Source organism: Chamaea fasciata, unplaced genomic scaffold (assembly GCF_029207755.1).
Source record: "Chamaea fasciata isolate MVZ Bird 193981 ecotype frontalis unplaced genomic scaffold, bChaFas1.0.hap1 SCAF_8, whole genome shotgun sequence".
Classification (NCBI taxonomy): domain Eukaryota; kingdom Metazoa; phylum Chordata; class Aves; order Passeriformes; family Sylviidae; genus Chamaea; species Chamaea fasciata.
Window position 1 is genome coordinate 30,045,990 of NW_027094093.1, and position 21,124 is coordinate 30,067,113.

General features: G+C 40.2%; 1 protein-coding gene across 1 annotated transcript; it reads right to left on the minus strand.

The window, feature by feature from the left end:
• Positions 1 to 164: 164 nt before the first annotated feature.
• LOC136293485 (protein mono-ADP-ribosyltransferase PARP14-like) lies at positions 165 to 19,560 on the minus strand. The gene is made up of 17 exons (XM_066190304.1): positions 19,344 to 19,560; positions 17,698 to 17,837; positions 17,573 to 17,606; positions 16,270 to 16,506; positions 15,494 to 15,730; positions 12,199 to 14,459; positions 11,475 to 11,705; positions 11,021 to 11,242; positions 10,517 to 10,580; positions 9,419 to 9,568; positions 8,667 to 8,729; positions 6,521 to 6,688; positions 6,190 to 6,396; positions 5,495 to 6,103; positions 4,801 to 4,946; positions 3,297 to 3,471; positions 165 to 1,676 (listed from the first exon to the last, which is right to left on the minus strand). Exons 1-17 carry the CDS (start codon positions 19,540 to 19,542, stop codon positions 1,387 to 1,389), a joined length of 5,433 nt encoding a protein of 1,810 aa, XP_066046401.1. The 5' UTR covers positions 19,543 to 19,560; the 3' UTR covers positions 165 to 1,386.
• Positions 19,561 to 21,124: the final 1,564 nt, after the last annotated feature.

Consider the following 21,124-nt stretch of genomic DNA (forward strand, 5'->3'; position numbering starts at 1 on the left):
ACGCTCTGCTCTGCTTTAAATGGGAATTTATGCAGGACATTCATCTGAAGGGCTGCATGGGCACCTGCTGTGAAACGCAGAATTTTTTTATATTGCAATCTTCAGATTTTCCTCTTTGCAGGCACAGAGAACATCATGATGAAGTTTTAAGACATCGTGGCAGCTTTTTGAAGCACAGCTGCTTTTACAACCAAGGCAGAATAATTTCACCAGGAATTTGTAAGCACAAGCCATGTCACTCAGACAATACAAAAAACCATTTTGTCTTCAAAGTCTTTATTGCATTACTGTAACATCTTCAATTGTGAAACAACACTTGTAAATGAAGTGTGTTCCTGTTGCAACTCAGCAATACAGTGTAGCTGTTTGAAACTACTTTAGCTTTTGATCGGCAGTTTTAAGATTAAAACACATTTTAAAATGTGATTAAAAGTACCTCTGGCAAAGATGTAAAAATACTGTTATTTGCTTTTTTTAGAGAACTTTAAAATTTTTCAGCCATCAGAAAAAGTCAGCCATTAGAATTGTTCAAGCACGTGGATTGAGTTATGCCTCTATAGTTGACTCTGCATATTGGTGATTCTACAGAAGAATTAATGCTTCAGTATTGAAAAGAAAAAAATTAAAAGTCCCTCTTTACAGTCTTGAAAGTTGTAAAAGCAATGACTTTGTGGAAGCTGGAAGTAATAGGGGGGGACTATAGAGAATTCTCCTAAGGAATGGGTATGAATACAGTAATTTATACCTAAGGAATAACCAAAGTATGCTAGGGTAACAGACATATAGGTAAGGGGGCTGAAACAATAAATACAAAGTGCATGTCCATACGGGAATTATTTTTCTTCCAGACTTTTAGCACCAACAAGGCTGAGTGAATGAATACCTAAGGATGACTGAAAACTCTGCTGGTGAGTGAAGTTATCAGAACCATAGCACTGCTTAGACTGGAAAAGACCTTTCAGATTCCCTCAGCACAGAACATTTTAAATAAACCCTCACAAGAAAATGCTTTATGGTGACTACTGGAAACTGGAATATGCAGAAGTGCTCTGACCTACCCCACACCTCTTACTGCTGGCCACAGGTAAAGCAGAGCAGCTTCCTCTCCTACCACTCACTCCTCTCTGCCTTGTGTAGGAGGAAGTCAGAGCTGTTCTCACAGCTCTTGCCTACATCTCTGCATAACGGAACTTGAAACGTGAGGACTGAAATAGCATGCTCTAAAATATTTGCTTATGTTAGTCCTTCTGTTGATAATTTGAAGACATATTTCAACGCATGGATAGATCAATAAAGAAGAAACCCAAATGTAAAAAGAATAAAAAATTGCCCTGTAAATTCTTACATGTAAAAGGCACTAAAATTTTCTAGACTATTAAGATCATTCTAGTATTTGAAAGTAATGAGGTACTGTGGATATGCCTGAATGTCATTAAATATGACAAACACTGTTGGAAAAAACTCATCATTAACCACGCTGTCGTACAGGTCAGTAGGATCTGCTGGGCTCTTTGGTGGTGGAGCCTTTAGTCCTTCTCTCCCAGCACAGTACTGCCCAGTTAGGACCCGAGCCAAGTACATGTGTTTTTTGCCATTCACATCTGGAATGGAATACGTATTCTGAGCAGAGTAACGTGCTTCAAGAGCAAAGTAGGTTCCATTTCCAATGGATGCAGCTGTTAGGAAAGACAACATTTTCAAATATAGTTAATGTTCTTATTCTCCTAAGAATGTCTAAACCACTCTTTTTTTAAACTCTTCAGAAGCTATAAATGTGGTAAGAGTTCAAACACAAAATTCTAGTACTAATACTTTGTATCAGAATCAAATATGAACCCACACAGATACCAGGTAAGTAACAACACCCAGGTTTTGACTTCCCTTTCCTATGGAGAAAAGGGCTCCTCTGTTTAGCATAGTTTAGCCTGCAATCCATCAAACTGTAATTCTTCAGAAACTTTTGGACTTAAAATGACTATATAACTAATTATAGTTCTCTAGTCACACTTCCCAGCAAGTTAGAGTAATCACATGTCTTTGTTCAAGACATATTTCTTTCTTCTGACATGGGTAAAAAGCTGTTCAAGCCAGACAGGTCCTTCCTATCTGGCTGTCCTGATCTTTGGATACTTTTGCTTGGCTACATAGCCTGACAAAAGGCAAGTGTGCCTTCCCAATCATTAATCACAGCTGAGATGAAAAGGTGTATGTCAATACCCACAAGCAGAGAGAGGACATGGGGATCTAGGGCTAGTACATCCAACCTCCTGACACTATCAAAGAGCAGGAAAGTAAAACTCCATCTCCTCTGGTCATGTTTTTAAAAAAGTGGTGGCTGCCATTCCTACCGGTGCACAACCTGATATATTTTGTGTGTGCTGAGCTTCATTTATTCAAGAAAATCTCAGAGTATTATATTCCATGAGAAGGACCAGGTAGAGAAAGGTCTACTTTTGGATCCAGACCACACTGAAGTGTCAACTAGATCTGAGTTAAGCTGCCCACCTCTCTCAAGATCAAATCACTCCTAGGCATGTACAATTCTGTCTTAAGGAAGAAAACATTAAGAACAAAAATGAAGGACTTTTGAAGTGAGATTATATGGCTGCTAAAATCAACTAGCGCCTCAATGCAATCCACATTCCACTTCTTTGGATCCTGTCCATCACTGAATGCTGCCAAATAACACACATGACTGTACTAGAGTTAGTGGACAAAACAAGCTTTGAGCTAATGCATAATATTTATATTTATATTTATATTTATATTTATATTTATATCTAAATATTTGTCTCTTAGATCTATTAAGGCCTAAGAATTAACTAATGGATCTCATAGATTTTCTGAGCATAAAATTGATATGGATGTAGGATCTTATGCTGTCCTAATCTTTGGAGATAACAGAAGTATCTGCACTTCTACTTTGTTACCTGTCTTTGTCTAAGAGGAGAGGAGATACCATCAGCTGGTAGCTGTTACCTCAGCTGAGGATGCTGAAGAATGTTCCTTGTTCCTTTCTCTACGTAAATGATACAAAACAATTCCCAAAAGCTGCCCAAGCTTTATTTCAGAGTAGGTCAACTCTTTTTGATACCCTTTACATGGTGGCATCCAGCAACAAGTGATTAACTGGACAGGATAATTACTCTGTCCATACAGATTATTCTCAGAAGTTGTTTATTATTGTGTTCTCTAATTTCATTCAGCTTTCATGTTATGCTGACAGCACTGTAACATTGACATCCTGTAGCACTCATATATGCCTAGGAAATTAACTGATTTGGATAATGACTCACCATTCTTTCCAGCATACCCACGATTAAATCCGTAGGAGTTAATCAACCTCAATGAGGATGCAGCTGTACCATGAAACAGCAACTTCTCATTATTTTGATTTTTGTTCTTTTTACAGATGAATTTTTTTTTTAATTGGTATGTCTGCCAGAGGATGCGATTTTGTATTCTTTCAATCTGCAAAATTACAAAATTAACTATATTTATATTAGGGATAAATAGGGTAGGGATGAATATTTATCATAGCAGGAAAGCATTAAAATGAAATCCAGCTGAAAGAATTACAGCAGTTTTCCCTATGTCCTGTTAGCATGAGGTTTGGGTAGAGGAACTGAATATGTAGGCCTGAAAAATCACAAATCAAAGCAGCTTGTAAGAGAGTTTCAAGCTCAGTAATTTTGGGTATACCTTTGTCTTGCCTACTATACCAGGTACCCAGCAATCACAGTAGCTATGCTTTGTCATTTATAGAAACAGGCTGCTGTACCACTGCCAGAGGCAATGATGTAAAATGCCTTCTATACATCCTAATCATCTTTACTGATGATTTTCTCAGTAAAGGACACACTGTAGCAATAGCATTAGGCTGAGTTTAAGTTTCTCTTTTACATCTAAACTTGCAAGTCAGAATTGCTTAATCTAATGCGTAGCTTAGCAACCCTTAAGAAACTACTATATAAAAATCTCTTGGTGGGAGGATGGATGTTGCTGGCTCCCTATGCCAACAATGTGAATATACCTTAAGGGGAAGCAGTGTCTCTGCATCAAAGTATAATCTTAAAGGCATTTCTGTAACAGCTTTCCATTTTTAACAGAAAAAGACATAATGTCATTACTTGATTTTATCTATAGTACACTAATATTTTGTTCTCTCTGTGTGTTTTCGTGACCATGCTTATTGAAGCTCACGATGGAAGAAAAAATTTTAAACACATTGTTCTCACTTCTAATTTGATTGCATTTTCAACTGTTCATCTACTTAATTCAGAACAATTCTATCCTCCCCCAGGCAATTAAATCTCTGCGGATTATGTTGCAGACTTCTAAATAAGCGAGATCAAATATTAACACTGGTTAAAACTGACAGCCAAGCCTGAAAGGCTCTGGGATGACAAGGGAGAAGTTGTAAATTAGTCCAAAGTTTTATGTCAGCCTGCATTTGTATTTTTCTTTGTATTGTGAATGCACTTGTTCATGCCACCATTTCAATACAGAATTTCCTAATTGGAAATACTGTACTAACTAGTGAGTACCACATCAATTGAACAAAGAGTCAGCCTGAAGACTGATGGTCACTGGGTTTGCACCATTAGATGGCAGAAACGGCAGAACAGCTCTTAGGAAACTTACTTTGATTTATATTCACCATGTACAGTGCTGGGGAGACTGACAGACAAAAGGTGTATTGGGTTGCAGACACCTTATAAGGAAATATTTAGGAAGTATATTAATGTTTCTTGCCCAAGCATTGACATTTTCCCCCATCCCCACCCCATATGATATCACCTTCTCTATGGTGAAGTCAGGACATGTTGTCCCAAACATCTTCTCAACTGTTGTGTATTCAGGATGTGATGGCTTGAGCTTCACCACTTTGACCTGTTTATTTCGCATGTCTGTCCACTCCTTAGGGAGCTCTATTGACTGCATTTCTGCAAAACAGAAGTTGCAATATTATGACAGACAACTAGCTCAGCTCCATAGGCACACCTTACAAACCACCTTCATAGAGAGGACTGAGAGGACAGCACCTTCTGCAATACTTCATTCAACAAGTACTCTTGCTCTTCCAAACGTCACTGGCTCTGTAATACACTGTAAAGCCTTTACATCCTGTCTAATTATCCCCATACCAGTATCTAACTAAAACAAGCCTTAAAACCCCAGACGAATTTTATGTATTCTTCATACACCACTTCCTTTGTCAGACTTAAGTACGAAATCTAAGCTCACCCCTCACATATAGCCAGATAATATTTGCACTTAAAACCGATGTTCTGATTTCACTCATATTTCCCACTGATTATGACACTCAAAACTGCTGGCTGAGGGAAAAAAAAAAAAAAAAGAAAAAAAAAAGAAAAAGTGAAAAAAGCTAAGGAACCCCTTACTTCTTTAGGCTACCTGAACTTGCATTTATCCAAATCATCATTCAGTAATGACTACCCAAGTTTTTTTATTTAACAGAAGTATCATTTACCTTCATCCTTGATCACACGTTGAAGTTTTATCATTTTTCCTTGGTCATCAGTAGCTTTTAGAGTATTCAGATCCACCTTGTAGTTCTTCATTTTAATTTTGATATTCAGATGTAGTTTTTTAGCCATCTTGGCACGCTCCAGCTGCATATTTGTCAGTTTATCAAAAGCAACAAAGCTATCCTTGCTTCCTGGATACCTCCATTCTACCAGATTATGAAGAAGTTCTGCCTTGGATTGCTCTTCTTCAGTAGACTTAATTTGTTGGACCATTTCTTGAACTTCTAGAGAAACAGAACAGACATCCCTGCTAATGCCAGAAATTTTAATTTGAGGGGGAGAAAGCTTATTTAAAATCTGAATGGTGACTTGTTTTACTCTCTGGAGACCTTCCAAAACGGCAATGTGTGTCTCATCAAAACTTTCAATTGCCTCATCTGAAATAGTGTTTTCAAACTGTTCCTTTAAAATTAAATCTTTTATCCAGGACTCAGTTGCATCCACCTTTTCTTGGCTTTCTCCACAAATTTGAAATGTAACTAAATCAACTTTCTTCTCCAAAATCATGAACTTTTTCTTCTCAGAAGATTGTTTTCTGCCCCCAAAAAAGGCTGTAAATAAATATATGAATTATTAGTTGTATGCAAAAGAACTTCAATTTTATTTGCCCATGCACACAGAAAACACGCCAACTTACATTTAAACACAGATAACCATGATTCCGTTGTGGATGAATCTGAATCTTCTCTTTTCTTCATGCTTTCATAAAAGTCTCTGAGCATATTTGTCTGGAAGATCACGATCTTAATTGTCTGTAAATGCTGTACTGATTTTTCTCTTGCAAATTCCACTACAGCATCCAACATTTCATCAGCTACCTTGGCTGAACTCTGTCCTGCTTGACCTAAACAAAAATAAAAAGGCACATATCAGTGAACAGTTTTTGTGCAAGGCTGCTGTCACCCATATTAAGTTTGTCTGTTTCTGAACTACCCCATCACACACTGCTTTTCCAAGAAAACACAAACCTGTTCCAATAGCTGGGAAGGCAACAGATTTGTACATCCTTCGTTCACACTCATGAAGCACTTTGGAAACCTGACTCTTCACCTGGTTATTGGTAATCAAATGGATGATTTTACTGCACAACAGGTTCCCAGCACGTGTAGTAATAAAGCCATTTTGATACTGCCCAGCTGCAAGAGAGAAGATAAAGAAAGAGACATAATATTTACAAAGTGGCAATCTCTTTTGGTAGTATTGTTACATTGGTGCTACAAGAGAAGTGGAAAAAGTGGAAAGAAATCCACAGTGAGCTATTTTATTGTGGGTTTACTTGATTCTGGTTCTCTCTCTAAATACTCTGTGAAGTTTCTTTGAGAAATTAATTGAACTAAATGTGTGTCTTCTAATTTCCTAAGATCTCTGCTACCAAGTATTTTCCTACTAAGTACAATATAACAATTTATGATGACTTTGAATACACCTCTCTTTTATATAAAAGCATGCCAAATTAATTTATATGAGCAAACCTTTCTTATGCCACTTATTCCTTAAAAGCCTGAATTCTTACTCTGCAGAAGAGCTGAATGGTTAAAACAATATTATTAAGATTATGACCAACTGATCTAAGAATGGTATGGAATTTTTAAAAATATGTTTGTGATTTCTCAGAGCACTGATGATTGCCTAAAAAATGGAGTCATATTGTGAGGATGAATAGACTGATATGCACAGAGTTCCAGACCACCTCACAGATCATGAAGGTAACAACTGTAAGATGCTCGGCAAACACTGAGATCAGGCTGATAAATTTACTTTGAGAAAAAGGTTTATCAGCCAGGTGATTTTCTTCTGGCTCTCAGGATTTTCTGAAGAATATTTTGTACATTAAGTTAAAACGTAATTTTGATCATTGTAAAGGAGTTTTAAGTTCCTGCAAACATTATCATTTCTTTCCTTAGTCCATTCCAACAAAAAAGTAAAACTGCAATGGCACTAAGAGTTTTATTTAAAGTACAGGGTAAGGAGTATTTCACAGCAGTATGTTGATAAGGGCCTGCTCTGTGGCGGAGTTTCCTTGGGAAATGAGCAAGGTGTAGCTCTGCATGGGAATGCAGACATGAGCATATTTACCAAACAAGTTGGTGCCAAGCCTTTTATCTTGTCCCCTACAGAGTAGTTTGGAAATCAGAAAGACATAAAAACAGCTCTTGGAAAGGAAAGGAAAGGAAAGGAAAGGAAAGGAAGGAAAGGAAAGGAAAGGAAAGGAAAGGAAAGGAAAGGAAAGGAAAGGAAAGGAAAGGAAAGGAAAGGAAAGGAAAGGAAAGGAAAGGAAAGGAAAGGAAAGGAAAGGAAAGGAAAGGAAAGGAAAGGAAAGGAAAGGAAAGGAAAGGGAAAAGAAAAGAAGAAAAGAGAAGAGAAGAGAAGAGAAGAGAAGAGAAGAGAAGAGAAGAGAAGAGAAGAGAAGAGAAGAGAAGAGAAGAGAAGAGAAGAGAAGAGAAGAAAAGAAAAGAAAAGAAAAGAAAAGAAAAGAAAAGAAAAGAAAAGAAAAGAAAAGAAAAGAAAAGAAAAGAAAAATCAGTGTAATAGTTCTAAGAATGGAGACATTTGCCTGATTTGAAGTTAAAGATACATGCGTGTTTGTACAAATGTTCCTACAGAGCCAAAGGCTGGGCAAAAAAATCCAGGAAACTCATCTTGAAAGTCAGTTTCCAGACTCAGAGCATGGACATTTTGGTTATGCATCTAAGATGTCCCTTTCTGTGCTTGTAGAGGCCAACCATAGTGAGCTGGAATTTCACTACTCTACTGGTCTGGCAGAATGCAGACTGTGAAGGAACTTATGATCAGGGTTGTCCGGAGTTCAGCTGGGATAGAGTTAATTTTCCTTAAAGTAGCCAGCACAGAGCTCTGTTTTGGATCCAGTATGAGAATAAAGTGTGTAACACACTGATGTTTTAGTTGTTGCTAGATAACTATTAAAAGAAAAATTCTCAAGGTATATATCAAAACAAGAAGGGAACTTTTCAAAATTCCTAAAAGTGAAAGCTCTGTTATTCAGATAAAATAATTAGGTCATCAGAGTAGAGAATTATAAAGAAAATTTAAGTTTTCAGAGAGAATAACAACAACGAAAAAAGAATTATCAAAAATTAGCATGTTTCAACATACCATATTGAGCACATTCATCTGCTACCTGGGAACCAGCAGCATCCATAATTGCTTTGAAGACCCCTTAAATCACACAAGAAAAGCACACAGAGTCATTAAGTCTCCTTAACTACCTCTATTCAAAACTCTACCCAACTTCTGTACTCTACATATATCCTAAATTCCTGTACAGTAAGATACCACCAAGTTCAAAACCTCGACAGTTTCCCTAAGTACTGCCCGTGACACACTGCACCGGCTGCAGAGAGAACATTTCCTTCACTGCTGATTAGAAATCATTAAGAACAACTCCTGATTCATTGTTTCACTTGCCAAATCCATATGCCCCTCACCAAATTCTCCACAATGGGTTTGAATTACATCATTTGGTATCTTTCATGCTTACAATTCATTGTGTTAAAACTCTCTGCTTCCTACAGGGCAATTTACTTAACCAGGGCTTTGTCTTACAGTGAAACATTTTAGGATAAGAGCATTTTTTCAGAATTACACTTAATCTAAAAATTCCATTTAAACATTTTTAGTTTTAAGCAAGAAAAATATGGTCAGATGCTTCTGTCTGGAAACTAAATCAAATATTCAAGATGTGTAAAAAGCCTGATTTAGATCTATTTCCTGACTAATCACAACTGTTTATCTCTCATCTGAAAAATGCTTCATAAAAGTTTCCCTTGTGGACAATTCTTTCCTGTACCCCCTTCTAAAAACTGGCCCAGATTTATTGCTAAAGAACAACATATTCAATATAATACCTGTTTTGGAATCAAATGATGGATTTGATATGTTTACAATAACCTCTGTATCTTCCTTGGTAATATCTCCGCTAACTATTTGAAATGTGATGGAACCAATCTTCATTTCATGAACTCCCAACTGTTCATCAGAAGCAGGCCTAATGAAACCTGCAAGGGAAAGACAAATACATTAAATCACTTCTCCTTTGGTCTAGAGTATTATTCTCTTCCACTCATTGAAACTTTTCCCTATCTTTTCAAGGAATATGGTCTAGATAAGTTTGATGGATGTAGAGTGTCTCTTACTTTTTCTCTTTATTCCGTTTCTGAAAGCTGGGAGGCACAGTATTGTTCTTCCTGTTTAAATGCTATGAAAGTGAAACCATTTCTATTCCTGTAAATTTCTGCAATATGAATTCAGAAAATGGCTTCAGGGTTTATCTGATTTGACCAGCTCTGTAACAGAGTTTCCTGAATTAATTCTTACAAAAAATGGAGCATCCAGCTTAAGTGTTGACAGTAATGGAGATCAGATCACATCTCTTTTTTAAGTTATTTCCTATTTACCTTCATGGATATAAAACTGTTCCTTTTTTCTAGTCTAAACTTTTCTAACTCACATTTTATCTGCCCACCCTTAACTTCATCTCCCTGATACCCAGCAGCTGAGAAGGAAGAGCTTTATATCCTTATGAGTAGGCCTCTGCCCTTGATGCATGCTTTGGCTATTGTGCCTCACCATTGTCAATTAATAAGTGGAAAGGAAATTATCCACTCTGTATATATAAATACATATATGTAGGAGATAAAAGCTACAGAAATACATGTTACTTATGGCTCATTTGGCCAAGTGATTCCAAGTTCTTATATCCTTTGAGCAGGACAAACTACTGTGTCTCCTATCAGAACACCCTTTGGTAAAATTTGCCTCACTGAGAGTTCAGCATGCCCTCAACAAAAGAAATTCCTCCCTAAGAATTTTACAAATGACATTTAAAAATACAAGTCCATTTGGAGGAAAAAAATGCCTTGTGCCCTGATGATATTTCTTGTTTCCTGACACACATAGAACCACTTAACAGTATTTACATTCTGTCCCACCCCTACACAACTCACTTGGCTGTGCTGCTGCGGCACTGCAACTTTCATCTGCCCTAAGTTCTAGTTCAGTGGTAAAAGCCTAAGAAGAGAAAAAAAAGTACACAAGATAGTAGTTCACAGTACACACACTGAATATTTCTGTCATTAACATTAACATGCAGCCCTTGCTGAGGCACCTCACACATTTTATAGTCCTATTTAAGTGTTAATAACAGCAGCAGACCCAGTGTGGACAGTGTGATAAGAGATGGCTCTGCATTGCTAGAACTCCTCTGTCAAAAGATGAGGGAGCATCTACAGTCATTTACAGTGCCAACAGCAAGGCCAATTTTGTCTGCAGCTTCAGCTTGCTGAGAGTTGGTATTTCAGAGACACTGGAACGACATCCCATTGTCACTGGCCCACACCAGTAAGAAAGTGCCAAATTATTCCCTTAGCAAGCAGGACAAGTAAAACAGATTATTAAAGTGTAACTAGAGCAGTATGTTACAAAGACAGCATTGTCCTGAGAAGAACTACCTGAATGTTATCAATATCCCATGGACTCAAAAGAAAATGAACTTCCTGGAGATTCTTCCGAATGTGACTACTACTGAACCTGAATACCACATCAAACATTAACTTAGAAACAATGGTTTTAGGAAATCCAAATCCTCCAGTCCCAATAACTGGGAAACTGATCGATTTCAGTCCACGTTCTTCAGTTTTCTTCAAGCAGAAATTGATTACATTTTCTAGGACCTGTAAAACACAGCAAAGGTACTTATTTTTCTAAAGGCATCATTTATTATTAGTTCCAAAGAAACTGGTTGAGAAGCAGCTCTGAGTGCATTACGGCATCTTTAAGGTCACTCCAATGGAAGAAAATGGAGTCAAATCATCTAAATTAACTATGTTTAAACCTGAAATTTCAGGACAGATCCCAAATAAATACGTAGATGGGGTGAATGAGGGGTTAATAATTCAAATATACCTTCTCTGTCTGTCCTCCACTCCACTTGGGTAGTATTGCATGAAAGATGGACTTGCAGGCCATAGCACATCCACTGGTGCAGAGCACACTCCCAGGACCAGCAACCTGACTTTGTTTTTCATTGTCAAACTCAGCTCGGAGAGCTGGTCCAGCTCTTTCCAGCAAGGCTTTGCAAAGAGGCCCCATGCCAAACTGCAGATCTGTGCCAACGCTGTTGACGACAACATCTGTCTGCAACAAAATTACAGCAAAAATAGCTACAGGCAGAATTCAGCAAAAATATGCACCAAGATTAAAAGCTCTACCAATGCAAGACAGCAAAAAAAGCAAGATGCCAGTAGATACCCAAAACAGCAGCCCAGACAGGTACATTTCCCCTAATATCCAACCAAGACAGCTACTTTTACAAAGTACTTTAGTATTTCCCCTTTAGGAAAAAAAAAAAAAGCCAACTCTTTTACATGTTGGCCTTAGATCTGGAAAACAAGTAAGATCTAGCTGGGAATTGAAACATCCTGAAATTCACAGCTTCCCTCTAGAAATGGCTGCAGTCACAGATCACAACCTACGATCAAGTTTTGCAAGCTTGCATCCTTGTTTAGCTACACACAGCTGTTCTTTCCTTACGTAGCAAGACTTGTAAAACCTACTGTCTTTCCATTTTCATTTCAATTGAAAGATATTACCATCAAGTTAGAAAGGAGTCAGAAAAGTAAAGACTTACCACGGCTTCCTGAATAATTTTCTTCTCCACTCGTATGCAAAGTCCTTCATTTGTTGTAACCATCTTCAGATCCCCTTTTCTATTCTCTTTCTGGTTTTTTTTCCGTATCAGCCATTTTGGGAAGAATGGTTTAGCTGCAAATACTTTTTTTATTGTCTCAATCAGAACCTGAATGGTTTCTTCTGAATTACTCACAAGTTGGATGTTCTTCAGGCTGCTGTCCTCCATTAATTCTTCCAAGGTCTCCCTGATTGAGGACACAACTGAATCTGCACACGTCTGTGGTGGAAAGCCATAAACCCCTCCAAGTACAGCAGGCAGAGCTATGGAACAATGATTGTAAATTTCAGCCAGCTGTAGGCATTTTTTCACAGTCTTTTTTAACAACCACATGCACCTTTGTGACTCCTTCTCGTTCCACCAGGGCCCAACAGCGTGAATGACGTTCTTGCAGGGCAGTCTCCCAGCACGCGTGATCACTGCGCAGCCGGGCTGCAAATTCCCGAGCTTCCTCCCCAGCTCATCACACTCCTCTTGAAGTGCTGGGCCAGCTGCCCGCGACAGGGCCTCAGCAAGGCCACCAATGGGTTTTATCTTCTCATTAGATGCATTCACCACAACATCAACAGGGTAGTCACACAAGTTGCCTTTATACACTCCTACCACTATTCCACCGGGCAGGTTTTTTTCATAGTAGACCTTTTGCTTCACTTCATCACCAGCTTTTCCAATCTTCTGTTCCTCTCCTTCTCCTTCTTCTTCTTCTTCTTCCTTAATTCTAATGAAACAGCTAAATTTCTGCTTTGCTTGTAAAACACAGAAATCTTTCCTCTCAGTGAAGAACTCCTTTGCCCCCGGTTTATCAATTGGCACATTTTTTGAGTAAAGGGATGAGACAATTTTTTCAAACACGATGGATGCTTTTGGCACTTCTGATCTTGGGCCCCTCAGGGAAATACATCGTGTCTTGCTGTCAAAACATACTGTCACACCTTTCTTCTTCAATTCTTCACAAAGACCAGATTTCTCATTCTCTACAAACTGCACTACCAGCACTGAATTAGCTGGGACCACTTTTTCAATGAGTGTGTTTCTATCTATAAAAGCATTAAGTCTCTGATAAACCTCTGTTACAGCCTTAGAAAAGCCAGCAATAATCATTTTATTTTCTTTTCCAGCAGACTGCCAAGTGATGACAATTTCCTGGGAAGAACTATATGTCCTGAGTAAGGAGACAAGAAGATTCTTCCACTGATCGTTTTTAATGACTTCATGATCTTCCACATTGATGCACTTATATTCTAAACATGTTTTTATTTGCTTTTCTGCTTCTAGAAGATCTTTGGGAGCATCTCCATATAGCAACACAGTATCATCCTGAAGTTCATAAAAAGTATTAATTTTTTCCCTACTGAATAACATATCTGAAGTTTTTTTCTTATCTACACACTGTAGATAGTGGAAAACATGGGGATCAATGGTAACTGATGTACATGGCACACTCAATACCTTTTCCAGTAGGTCAGCTTTGATTTTATATACTTCTGCAGGTAGTCCACACAACTGAACAGCCTTTTTTTTGCCATCATAGAAGATCTTTAAGCATGGATATTCCTTCTGAATATTCTCTTCTAACCCAGCATTGTGCAGCACAGCATACTTCCCTGGGATCACTGACACTGAAATTTCTATGCTCTGTTTTTCCCTTTCACTTTGCTTCATGCATTCCCTCACTTCTTTCTCTGCTCTGTCCACTGCTGCTCTGTTGCCTGCAATCACCACTGTCTCCTCAGAAATATCAATTATGATCAGAGCAACATCTTTCAACAATCTTTTTTTCACATCTTTCCAACCTGATGAATTGACTTTACATCTTATAGCTGTGTAACGTGCCATGATACGTGTGAACTCAGTGGAAGCATCTTGCTGCCATGTCTTGAGCAACTTCATCACTGGCTTTTTCTCCTTGCAGAGAGATGGTGATGGGCACAACATAACTTCTGGGTTTGCACAGTCTGCTTGGGGCCATTGGAGCTCAGAATGGCAAAATGCCATTTCCTGGTTTATGTCTTGCATCAGATTGGCATGCCTTTGTAAAAACTGCCAAACATAGGGGTGAAGTGGCATCCTAATGGGGTCTGGCATCTTGACAGCTGGTCTTTCCTCTCCATAGAGAGCTGTTCCCAGGGAGTGGTAATACGGATGCACAGAAATCAGTGCCTGATCCAGTAAATGTTGCTTTTTCAAGACCGTGGTTAGATCTAAAAGTGCACATATGTATAAACAAGCATATCATTAACTTCAAATAAGGCAAATGTCTCTGTTCTTGGAATGATTACATTGATTTTTCTTTTCTTTTCTTTCATTTCAAAGAGCTGTTTTTATTTCTTTCTGATTTCCAAACTACTCTGTAAAGGACAAGATAAAAGGCTTGGCTCCAACTTGTTTGGTAAATATGCTCATGTCTGCATTCCCATGCAGCTACACCTTGCTCATTTCCCAAGGAAACTCTACCACAGAGCAGGGCCTTATCAACATACTGCTATGAAATACTCCTTACCCTGAACTTAAAAAAACCTCTTACTGCAAGTGCATTTTTACTTTTTTTCTTCCACTTCTGTTGGAATGGACTAAGGAAAGAAATGATAATGTTTGCAGGAACTTAAAACTCCATTACAATGATCCAAATCACATTTTAACTTAAAGTACAAAGTATTCTTCAGAAAATCCTGAGAGTCAGAAGAAAATCACCTGACTGATAAACCTTTTTCTCAAAGTAAATTACTAAGCCTGGAGTCTCCTAACAGATACCTACCAGAAGTTAAGCTGGCACAAAACTATGTTTTTCCCTGATAATGAAGATATTCGACTTAATTAGCTTGAAATGAGGATATTTGACCTTATTTAGTTTCTGAAAGTTAACTGTGCAAGCTGAAGTCATTGAGAGATTCTGCTCTGTCCCTCTACCTGTAAGTACAACTATTTTTATATTGCATATAAAAACCTCTGCAAATGGAAGAAAAAACACCAGGGAGAAAAACCCATGCACAAGGCAGGTATTAAAATAAATCTCTGGTAACAAAAAGCAAAACAAACAAACAAAGAAACAAAAATAGATACTGGAGCCCTAGACATGCAGCAGTATTTCTACATCCAGAGCACTTCCTAGGAACAGGACAGTGTACACTGACTTCAGCAACAGAAAGCCAGGCTTCTCCTAATGCCCACATTTGCAGTAATTTTCTTGCAGGTCATCTGCCTGTGAGTACCTTGCTCAGGCAAAGGACAGTGTTACCTTTGTAGTCACAGAAAGTAATGATGGCCGAGTTCTCCTCGGGGAGGAGCTGGACATCTGACACGGGCCCCCCTCCATTCCGTGCGCTCTCAAAGTACACTGTGAGGTAGTCTGTGGAAATGCTGTCTGGTAGGTTTTCAGCCTTGATGCTCAGCGTTGATTCAAGAAGCCTGGCAGTCATTTTGAATTCTCTGATTCTCTTGTGTTGTGAACATTTTTCGACAAATTCCTTAGTATCTGTAAACAGAAGAGCAGTATGAACTGACTGTGTTTTCCTGTGTCATTATCAGCCCTGGCTATCACTTCAGTCAGAGAAATGAGCAGAGTCTACTTCCTGTATTTGGAACAAAACTTCTCTGGTGCCCAAATAACTCTGCGTTGCAATAAAAAAGGGGGAAAAGCACACAACCATGTTACTCTCTGCTATTCACTACCACTATGTCTCTGTTCCTAGCTCATTAGTATACTGTCTTCTGTAAAGGAGACTTCATATAATCCCCACATTCAGTGCATTTTTAGTTCTTCTTCATCTAATCCAAAATAAAACAGAAATAACAAAACATTCTTGTCCAGTTTCAATTAAAAAAAATGCCACAATTTTTTTCAGTGTAACACTTGGATCACAGACACTTTTGTGGAGCTGTGTATAAGACATTTTTCTTGAGAGCCTGCAATCCAGGTACTTTTTAAAAACAGTCTGGATCTCTAGTGGGAGAGGAACCAAACTCTGAAAGCTATTACTCATGCTTATTAATAATGGTGTCGTCCTGTCTTACCAATACGTTTTATAAAGGTAGTTACAGCAACATTTATTTCAGGTATCAGTTCAACAGTAAAGTCAACATCTACAGTCAGGCCACTGATGTTCTCCAACAGCATCTGTAGGCAGTTAGGACTGCATCTCTCTACGTTCTCAAATACCACCGAAGGTGAGGCCTCTGCTGAGTCAACCTTCTCCTGGAGTTCACTGTTTGGAACAGAACTCTCTGCTTTCTTCAAGGCTTTTGTATCATCTGCAGCAGAAAGATAAGCCACATAAAATGTTGGTACACATTTCCTGGAATAAACAGATTCTTCTTACCCTTCCTCTCCTCTCCTCTCCCAAGAAAAGAGATTGTTAACCAAACAAATACTGCAGGGTACCACTGAACATTTTGAGATTCAAAACAGCCCAGATGCAATATTGTGCAGGGCTGCAGGCAGCTTCTTTGGTGGTACAAAACCAGATCTGAGTAAACATGTCCAAGGTCACTGGTATGTCTCTGAGTCAGAGACTAAACTAAACTAAAATCCATTGAGATAATAGGCCACAGCTGCTCAGATGTTGGTACGGGTTGGAAGAGACCTTGCAGCCTCTGCATCTGCTTCTTAGCCCACGTGCAGGCAAAACAAGCCTGAACACAGCTCAGGACATCCATAGGCACCATAGGCCATAAACAGCTTTGTGTGACTCCATGTAAAGCCCCCTGATGACCACTGTGCCCTGCCATCGGTGCAGCGTGACAGCGCTGGAGGGCACATGTGCACAAAGGGCTGATAGGGATGCAACTACATTTTGCAAATAGAAAATATAACAGAGGTGACCACAGAGAGTCCCAGAAGTCCAGTGTCTGCCAGAGGCAAGCACGTCTCCAGCTCTGCAGACAGATGAGGGTGGAGGTGTGAGAGAACCTCCAAATTGGAATGACTAACAGGCTGGCTCTGCCTGCTCTCATAGGTACAAAAACTACTGATACCAAACACATAACATTTCCAGAACACAGCTGCCTTTGAAGGCCTACCACCATAAACAAGAAGAAAAGGAAAGAAATAAGAAGCAACAGTTCTTCAGGTGCTAATTACTAGACTGCTGAAGGAGTCATCTCCTCCACTCCAATGAAGAAAATACCAAAAAGCCAAAATCAAAAGCCAGGCTGACCCAATGAAGCAATTGAGAGGAGCATCTGAAGATTTCCAGGTTCCTCTCTAGTATAACTAAGAAACAGATGACAGCTTGGAGAACTGGAACCCATGTGTGGAGAAAAACAACATTTTTGTTTTATGAAGACTCAGCACACAGAGTGATGGATAACATTTTACCTTTTGTTTCAAGGCTGCTCGTGGTATACAAAGCCTAAAATAAAATAAAAGCCAAATATCAGTGACAGATTAGACACTCTCCCCACTATTTCAAAGCTCTGGTTAGGATTACAACTTTTATTCACCTTTGTGGGAACTGATTTTTCTTCAAATGTCTCCTCTTTAGTAGGTAGTGCAGTTTCAGGCTCTGTGACAATCAACCTCAATTTTCCTTCTTCTCCCAAATGCAACTGATGCAAATGTCTCTCAAGAACTCGTTGCTTGACTAAATAAAATCAAAAAAACCCTGTGAAAATCTGAATGGAAACACAGCTTTACATTGCATGGCACTTTCCCATTGTTATGAAACAGTCGCGGTTCAGGAATGGTATTTTGCAATTTACCGTTTGCATTGAAAGGTGTCAGACCTCGCTGGTCGCTCACTTCCCCTCCTTTACCCCGCTCCCTTACATCCTCCCTGGGAGGATGGAGAGGAGAAATGAAGGCACAAAAACGTCAAGGATTACAGGACGAGATGAGAACAACAGACTACAAATAGCAATGAAGGAAGAAAAACGAGCAGGAACAACACCAATACTGATAACAGAGTGTACAAGACAGGTGAATGCCGTTGGTCACCTGAACCCCGCACTCGGCAAAACCCGGGAAAACCTCCCTCCCATTCCGTGCCCACAAGGTATGGCTAAGGTGGGATCGAATATCCCCAGGGAGCTGGCTGTGCGCCTCCCTGCTCCTGGAAAAGTCAACCTCTCCTTGGCCGGAACAAGGATATACAGATATATTGTCCCGCAAAATGAAAGAGCTTAAAGCTTATAACATTAACGCAGTATGCACAAGGCTTTCTTCCTTAAAAAAACAACAAACAAACGGAAGAGGAAATTAGTCTTGCGAAAAACCGCCAGAGATGCAAACTCGGCTCTATCACGGGTTACATGGTGGTACCCGGAGAGTCCCCCCACGCCTTAAACATCCTCTTCCAGACAGTGCCGAAATGGCTTGGGGCTGTATGTCCTGAACTTACCAGCCGGGAGAGCCAGTAACTGGGAAGCATGTTAAGGCAAGAAAAGGAAAAAATTGTATATAGGTAAGTGTATAGGTATCTGTGTGTTTCTACGCAAACATGCATGTGTATGTATACATTTAACTCAACTGCAGCTAAATCCTTTCCAGATTGCTGCAAGTTTATAAAAATACGTGCATGTTACAGAGTCATATTTATATATATATTTGTAACTAATCTAATTGTTAGTTACAGAATTAGAATTATTATTCTGAGTGCAGTTTAGGGAATACTACTGTGCATTAAGATGAATATGTGTTTACTCCTCCTAGGATGTATTTATTTGCTTACAGCCTTTAGGCCAAACACAATCCAGAGGTTAGTACTAAGCACCAAATCTATGCATATATAGAAGTACACATCATATTCTGAATTAGAAGGGACCCACAAAGATCATCGAGTCCAGCTTTGGGACCTGCACAGGACATCCGCAAGAATCACATCACGTTTACATACAATCTGTTTTGTATTACGAAGTAGAGGGTGTATACGACATATACACTACAGACACTGCACAGCACGTACCAGACGGGATATATTATTACATCGTATTACTGACTAAATTAGTACGTATCTTTTAACTTGCAGAGAGTTTAGACTTGTGAGTTACGACCCCAACACCTCCGCAGGGAGCCCACACACTAATCCATGTCCCGGCCCCTGCCCTCGCCGGGTCCCCACATCCCGATCCGCCCCGGCCCGGCCGCTCACCCTCGGGGCAGGAGAAGCAGACGAGGATGTGCCCGCTCCCGGTCCCGGTCCCGGTCCGCAGCTCGCACTCGCCGCCGCCCGAGCGCTTCTGGCTCTGGAAGTAGCAGAGCAGCTTCTTCCTGAGCGCGGGCGGCGGCTCGGCGGGGCCCCAGTCCCCTCGCACCAGCAGCGGGAAGGCGCACGGGCGCTGCCGCTCCATGGCCGCCCGATGGCTCCTCTCGCCACCACGCTATCGCTTTCGATTCCCCGCGCACAGGGCGCGGCTTTTCCCGGCAAGCACCTGCCCGATGTGTCGCCGCCGCCGCCTCTCGCGATAGCCCTGCCCAGGTGGCGTCCTCGCCCTCCAGGCACGGCTTCGCACCTGCCCCTTACGCTCCTCCCCGCCTAGAGCATCCAAAGCGCCTCCTTCGCCTTTATCTAATGCCCTGCTTGCCCCTCTGCCGGGGACTGGCAGCCCCTCTCGCTGTTGTCTCAAGAGAAGTTCTTCCACCCGCTGTGCAAGAGGCCAATCCACACACAGGGTCGAGGCATTTGGTTCATCTGCAGTTCTGCACAGAGACGGGGGCTGGGTGGCAAATCCACAAAGCCAGCGCGGTGACTGCCAAAACTTTTCATTCTTTGTACGTTTTAGCAAAAAATGGCATTAATGTTCATTGGTTACAAGTTACTTACATCTCTTATTAATTAGTATTCTATCTTCTGTTGGTTAATGATTCTCTTGGTTCTCATGCCAATTCGTTCACATGCTCAGTCTTTCTCTTCTTTTGGGTCAGTGGGTTTCTTGACTCAGTGGGCCATGAGTTGGTGGTCATGATCTCCCCTTGCTGGAATTACCTTAACCCAGTAAGAGCTGATTCAGCACACTTGCTGAGTTGTCTTTGTTTCTTCCTTATCTTGAGGCTTCTGCCAAATGTCCTTGGGGCCTGTAAATTCTGCATTCTTTGTGCCCACTATCAGTGGTAAATCCTTCTTCCCAAGCTTTGTTAACCTCTTCCTAAGGCTCAAATCACTGGAACATATTGAGCCCTAAACCTTAACAAGACAATTCTACTAACAAGTAATTTTTTTCCTAATACCTGTTAGATTAGAGCTTACTTGCTATCTACCTATTTGTTGGATGAAACCTCCTTTCTTGTTGATCAAACTTGAAAGAGTACAAAGACCAAACACCAAAGAAGATGGTTCCTTAAAAAAGATTTTACATATTCCACATTTTGCATCACTGCTGCCAGGACAAGATCAGGGTGGAACAAGTTGTGTCAGGAGAGATTTAGGTTGGATATCAGGAAAAAGTTCTTTACTCAGAGGGTGATTATGCACTGGAACAAGCTTCCCAGGGAAGTGGTCATAGCACCAAGCCTGACAGCATTCAGAAAGCATTTGGACAATGCTCTCAGGCACATGGTGTGACTCTGGGGGATGTCCTGTGCAGGACCAGGGGCTGGACTTGATCGTTGTGGGTCCCTTCCAATTCTGTCTATTGAATGATTCTTGGTCCATTTGTACGCTCCTGCCTCTGGCCTTTGCCTGTTAGAATAAACCCATTTGGAAAAGCAGCATCTGTCACTCATGGCCTGCACAAAGCCCAGGGTGACAGGTTTCTGCTCCAGGCTTGATGCCCTAGGCGCCTGCAATGCAAGCACTGGTGAAGAAACACCTTGGTATTCTGTGCAGCTTCTTGTGGTGCTGGGGAAGCTGAGACCTGATGCAGTACTGGCTCCTGGAGAGAATGGTCAGACAGGTACCAGTGACCCATCCACAGCAATGAAGCACCTGGAGCC

What these genes read in the sequence shown, in the direction of transcription:
- LOC136293485 (XM_066190304.1), bottom strand. Translation starts at nt 19,542, where the DNA reads ATGGAGCGGCAGCGCCCGTGCGCCTTCCCGCTGCTGGTGCGAGGGGAC. An exon ending in TACCTTTATAAAACGTATTG is followed by an intron (nt 15,731 to 16,269) that starts GTAAGACAGGAC and finishes TTCTGTTTACAG; the next exon opens with ATACTAAGGAATTTGTCGAA. An exon ending in TGGGTATGCTGGAAAGAATG is followed by an intron (nt 1,677 to 3,296) that starts GTGAGTCATTAT and finishes CTTTCCTAACAG; the next exon opens with CTGCATCCATTGGAAATGGA.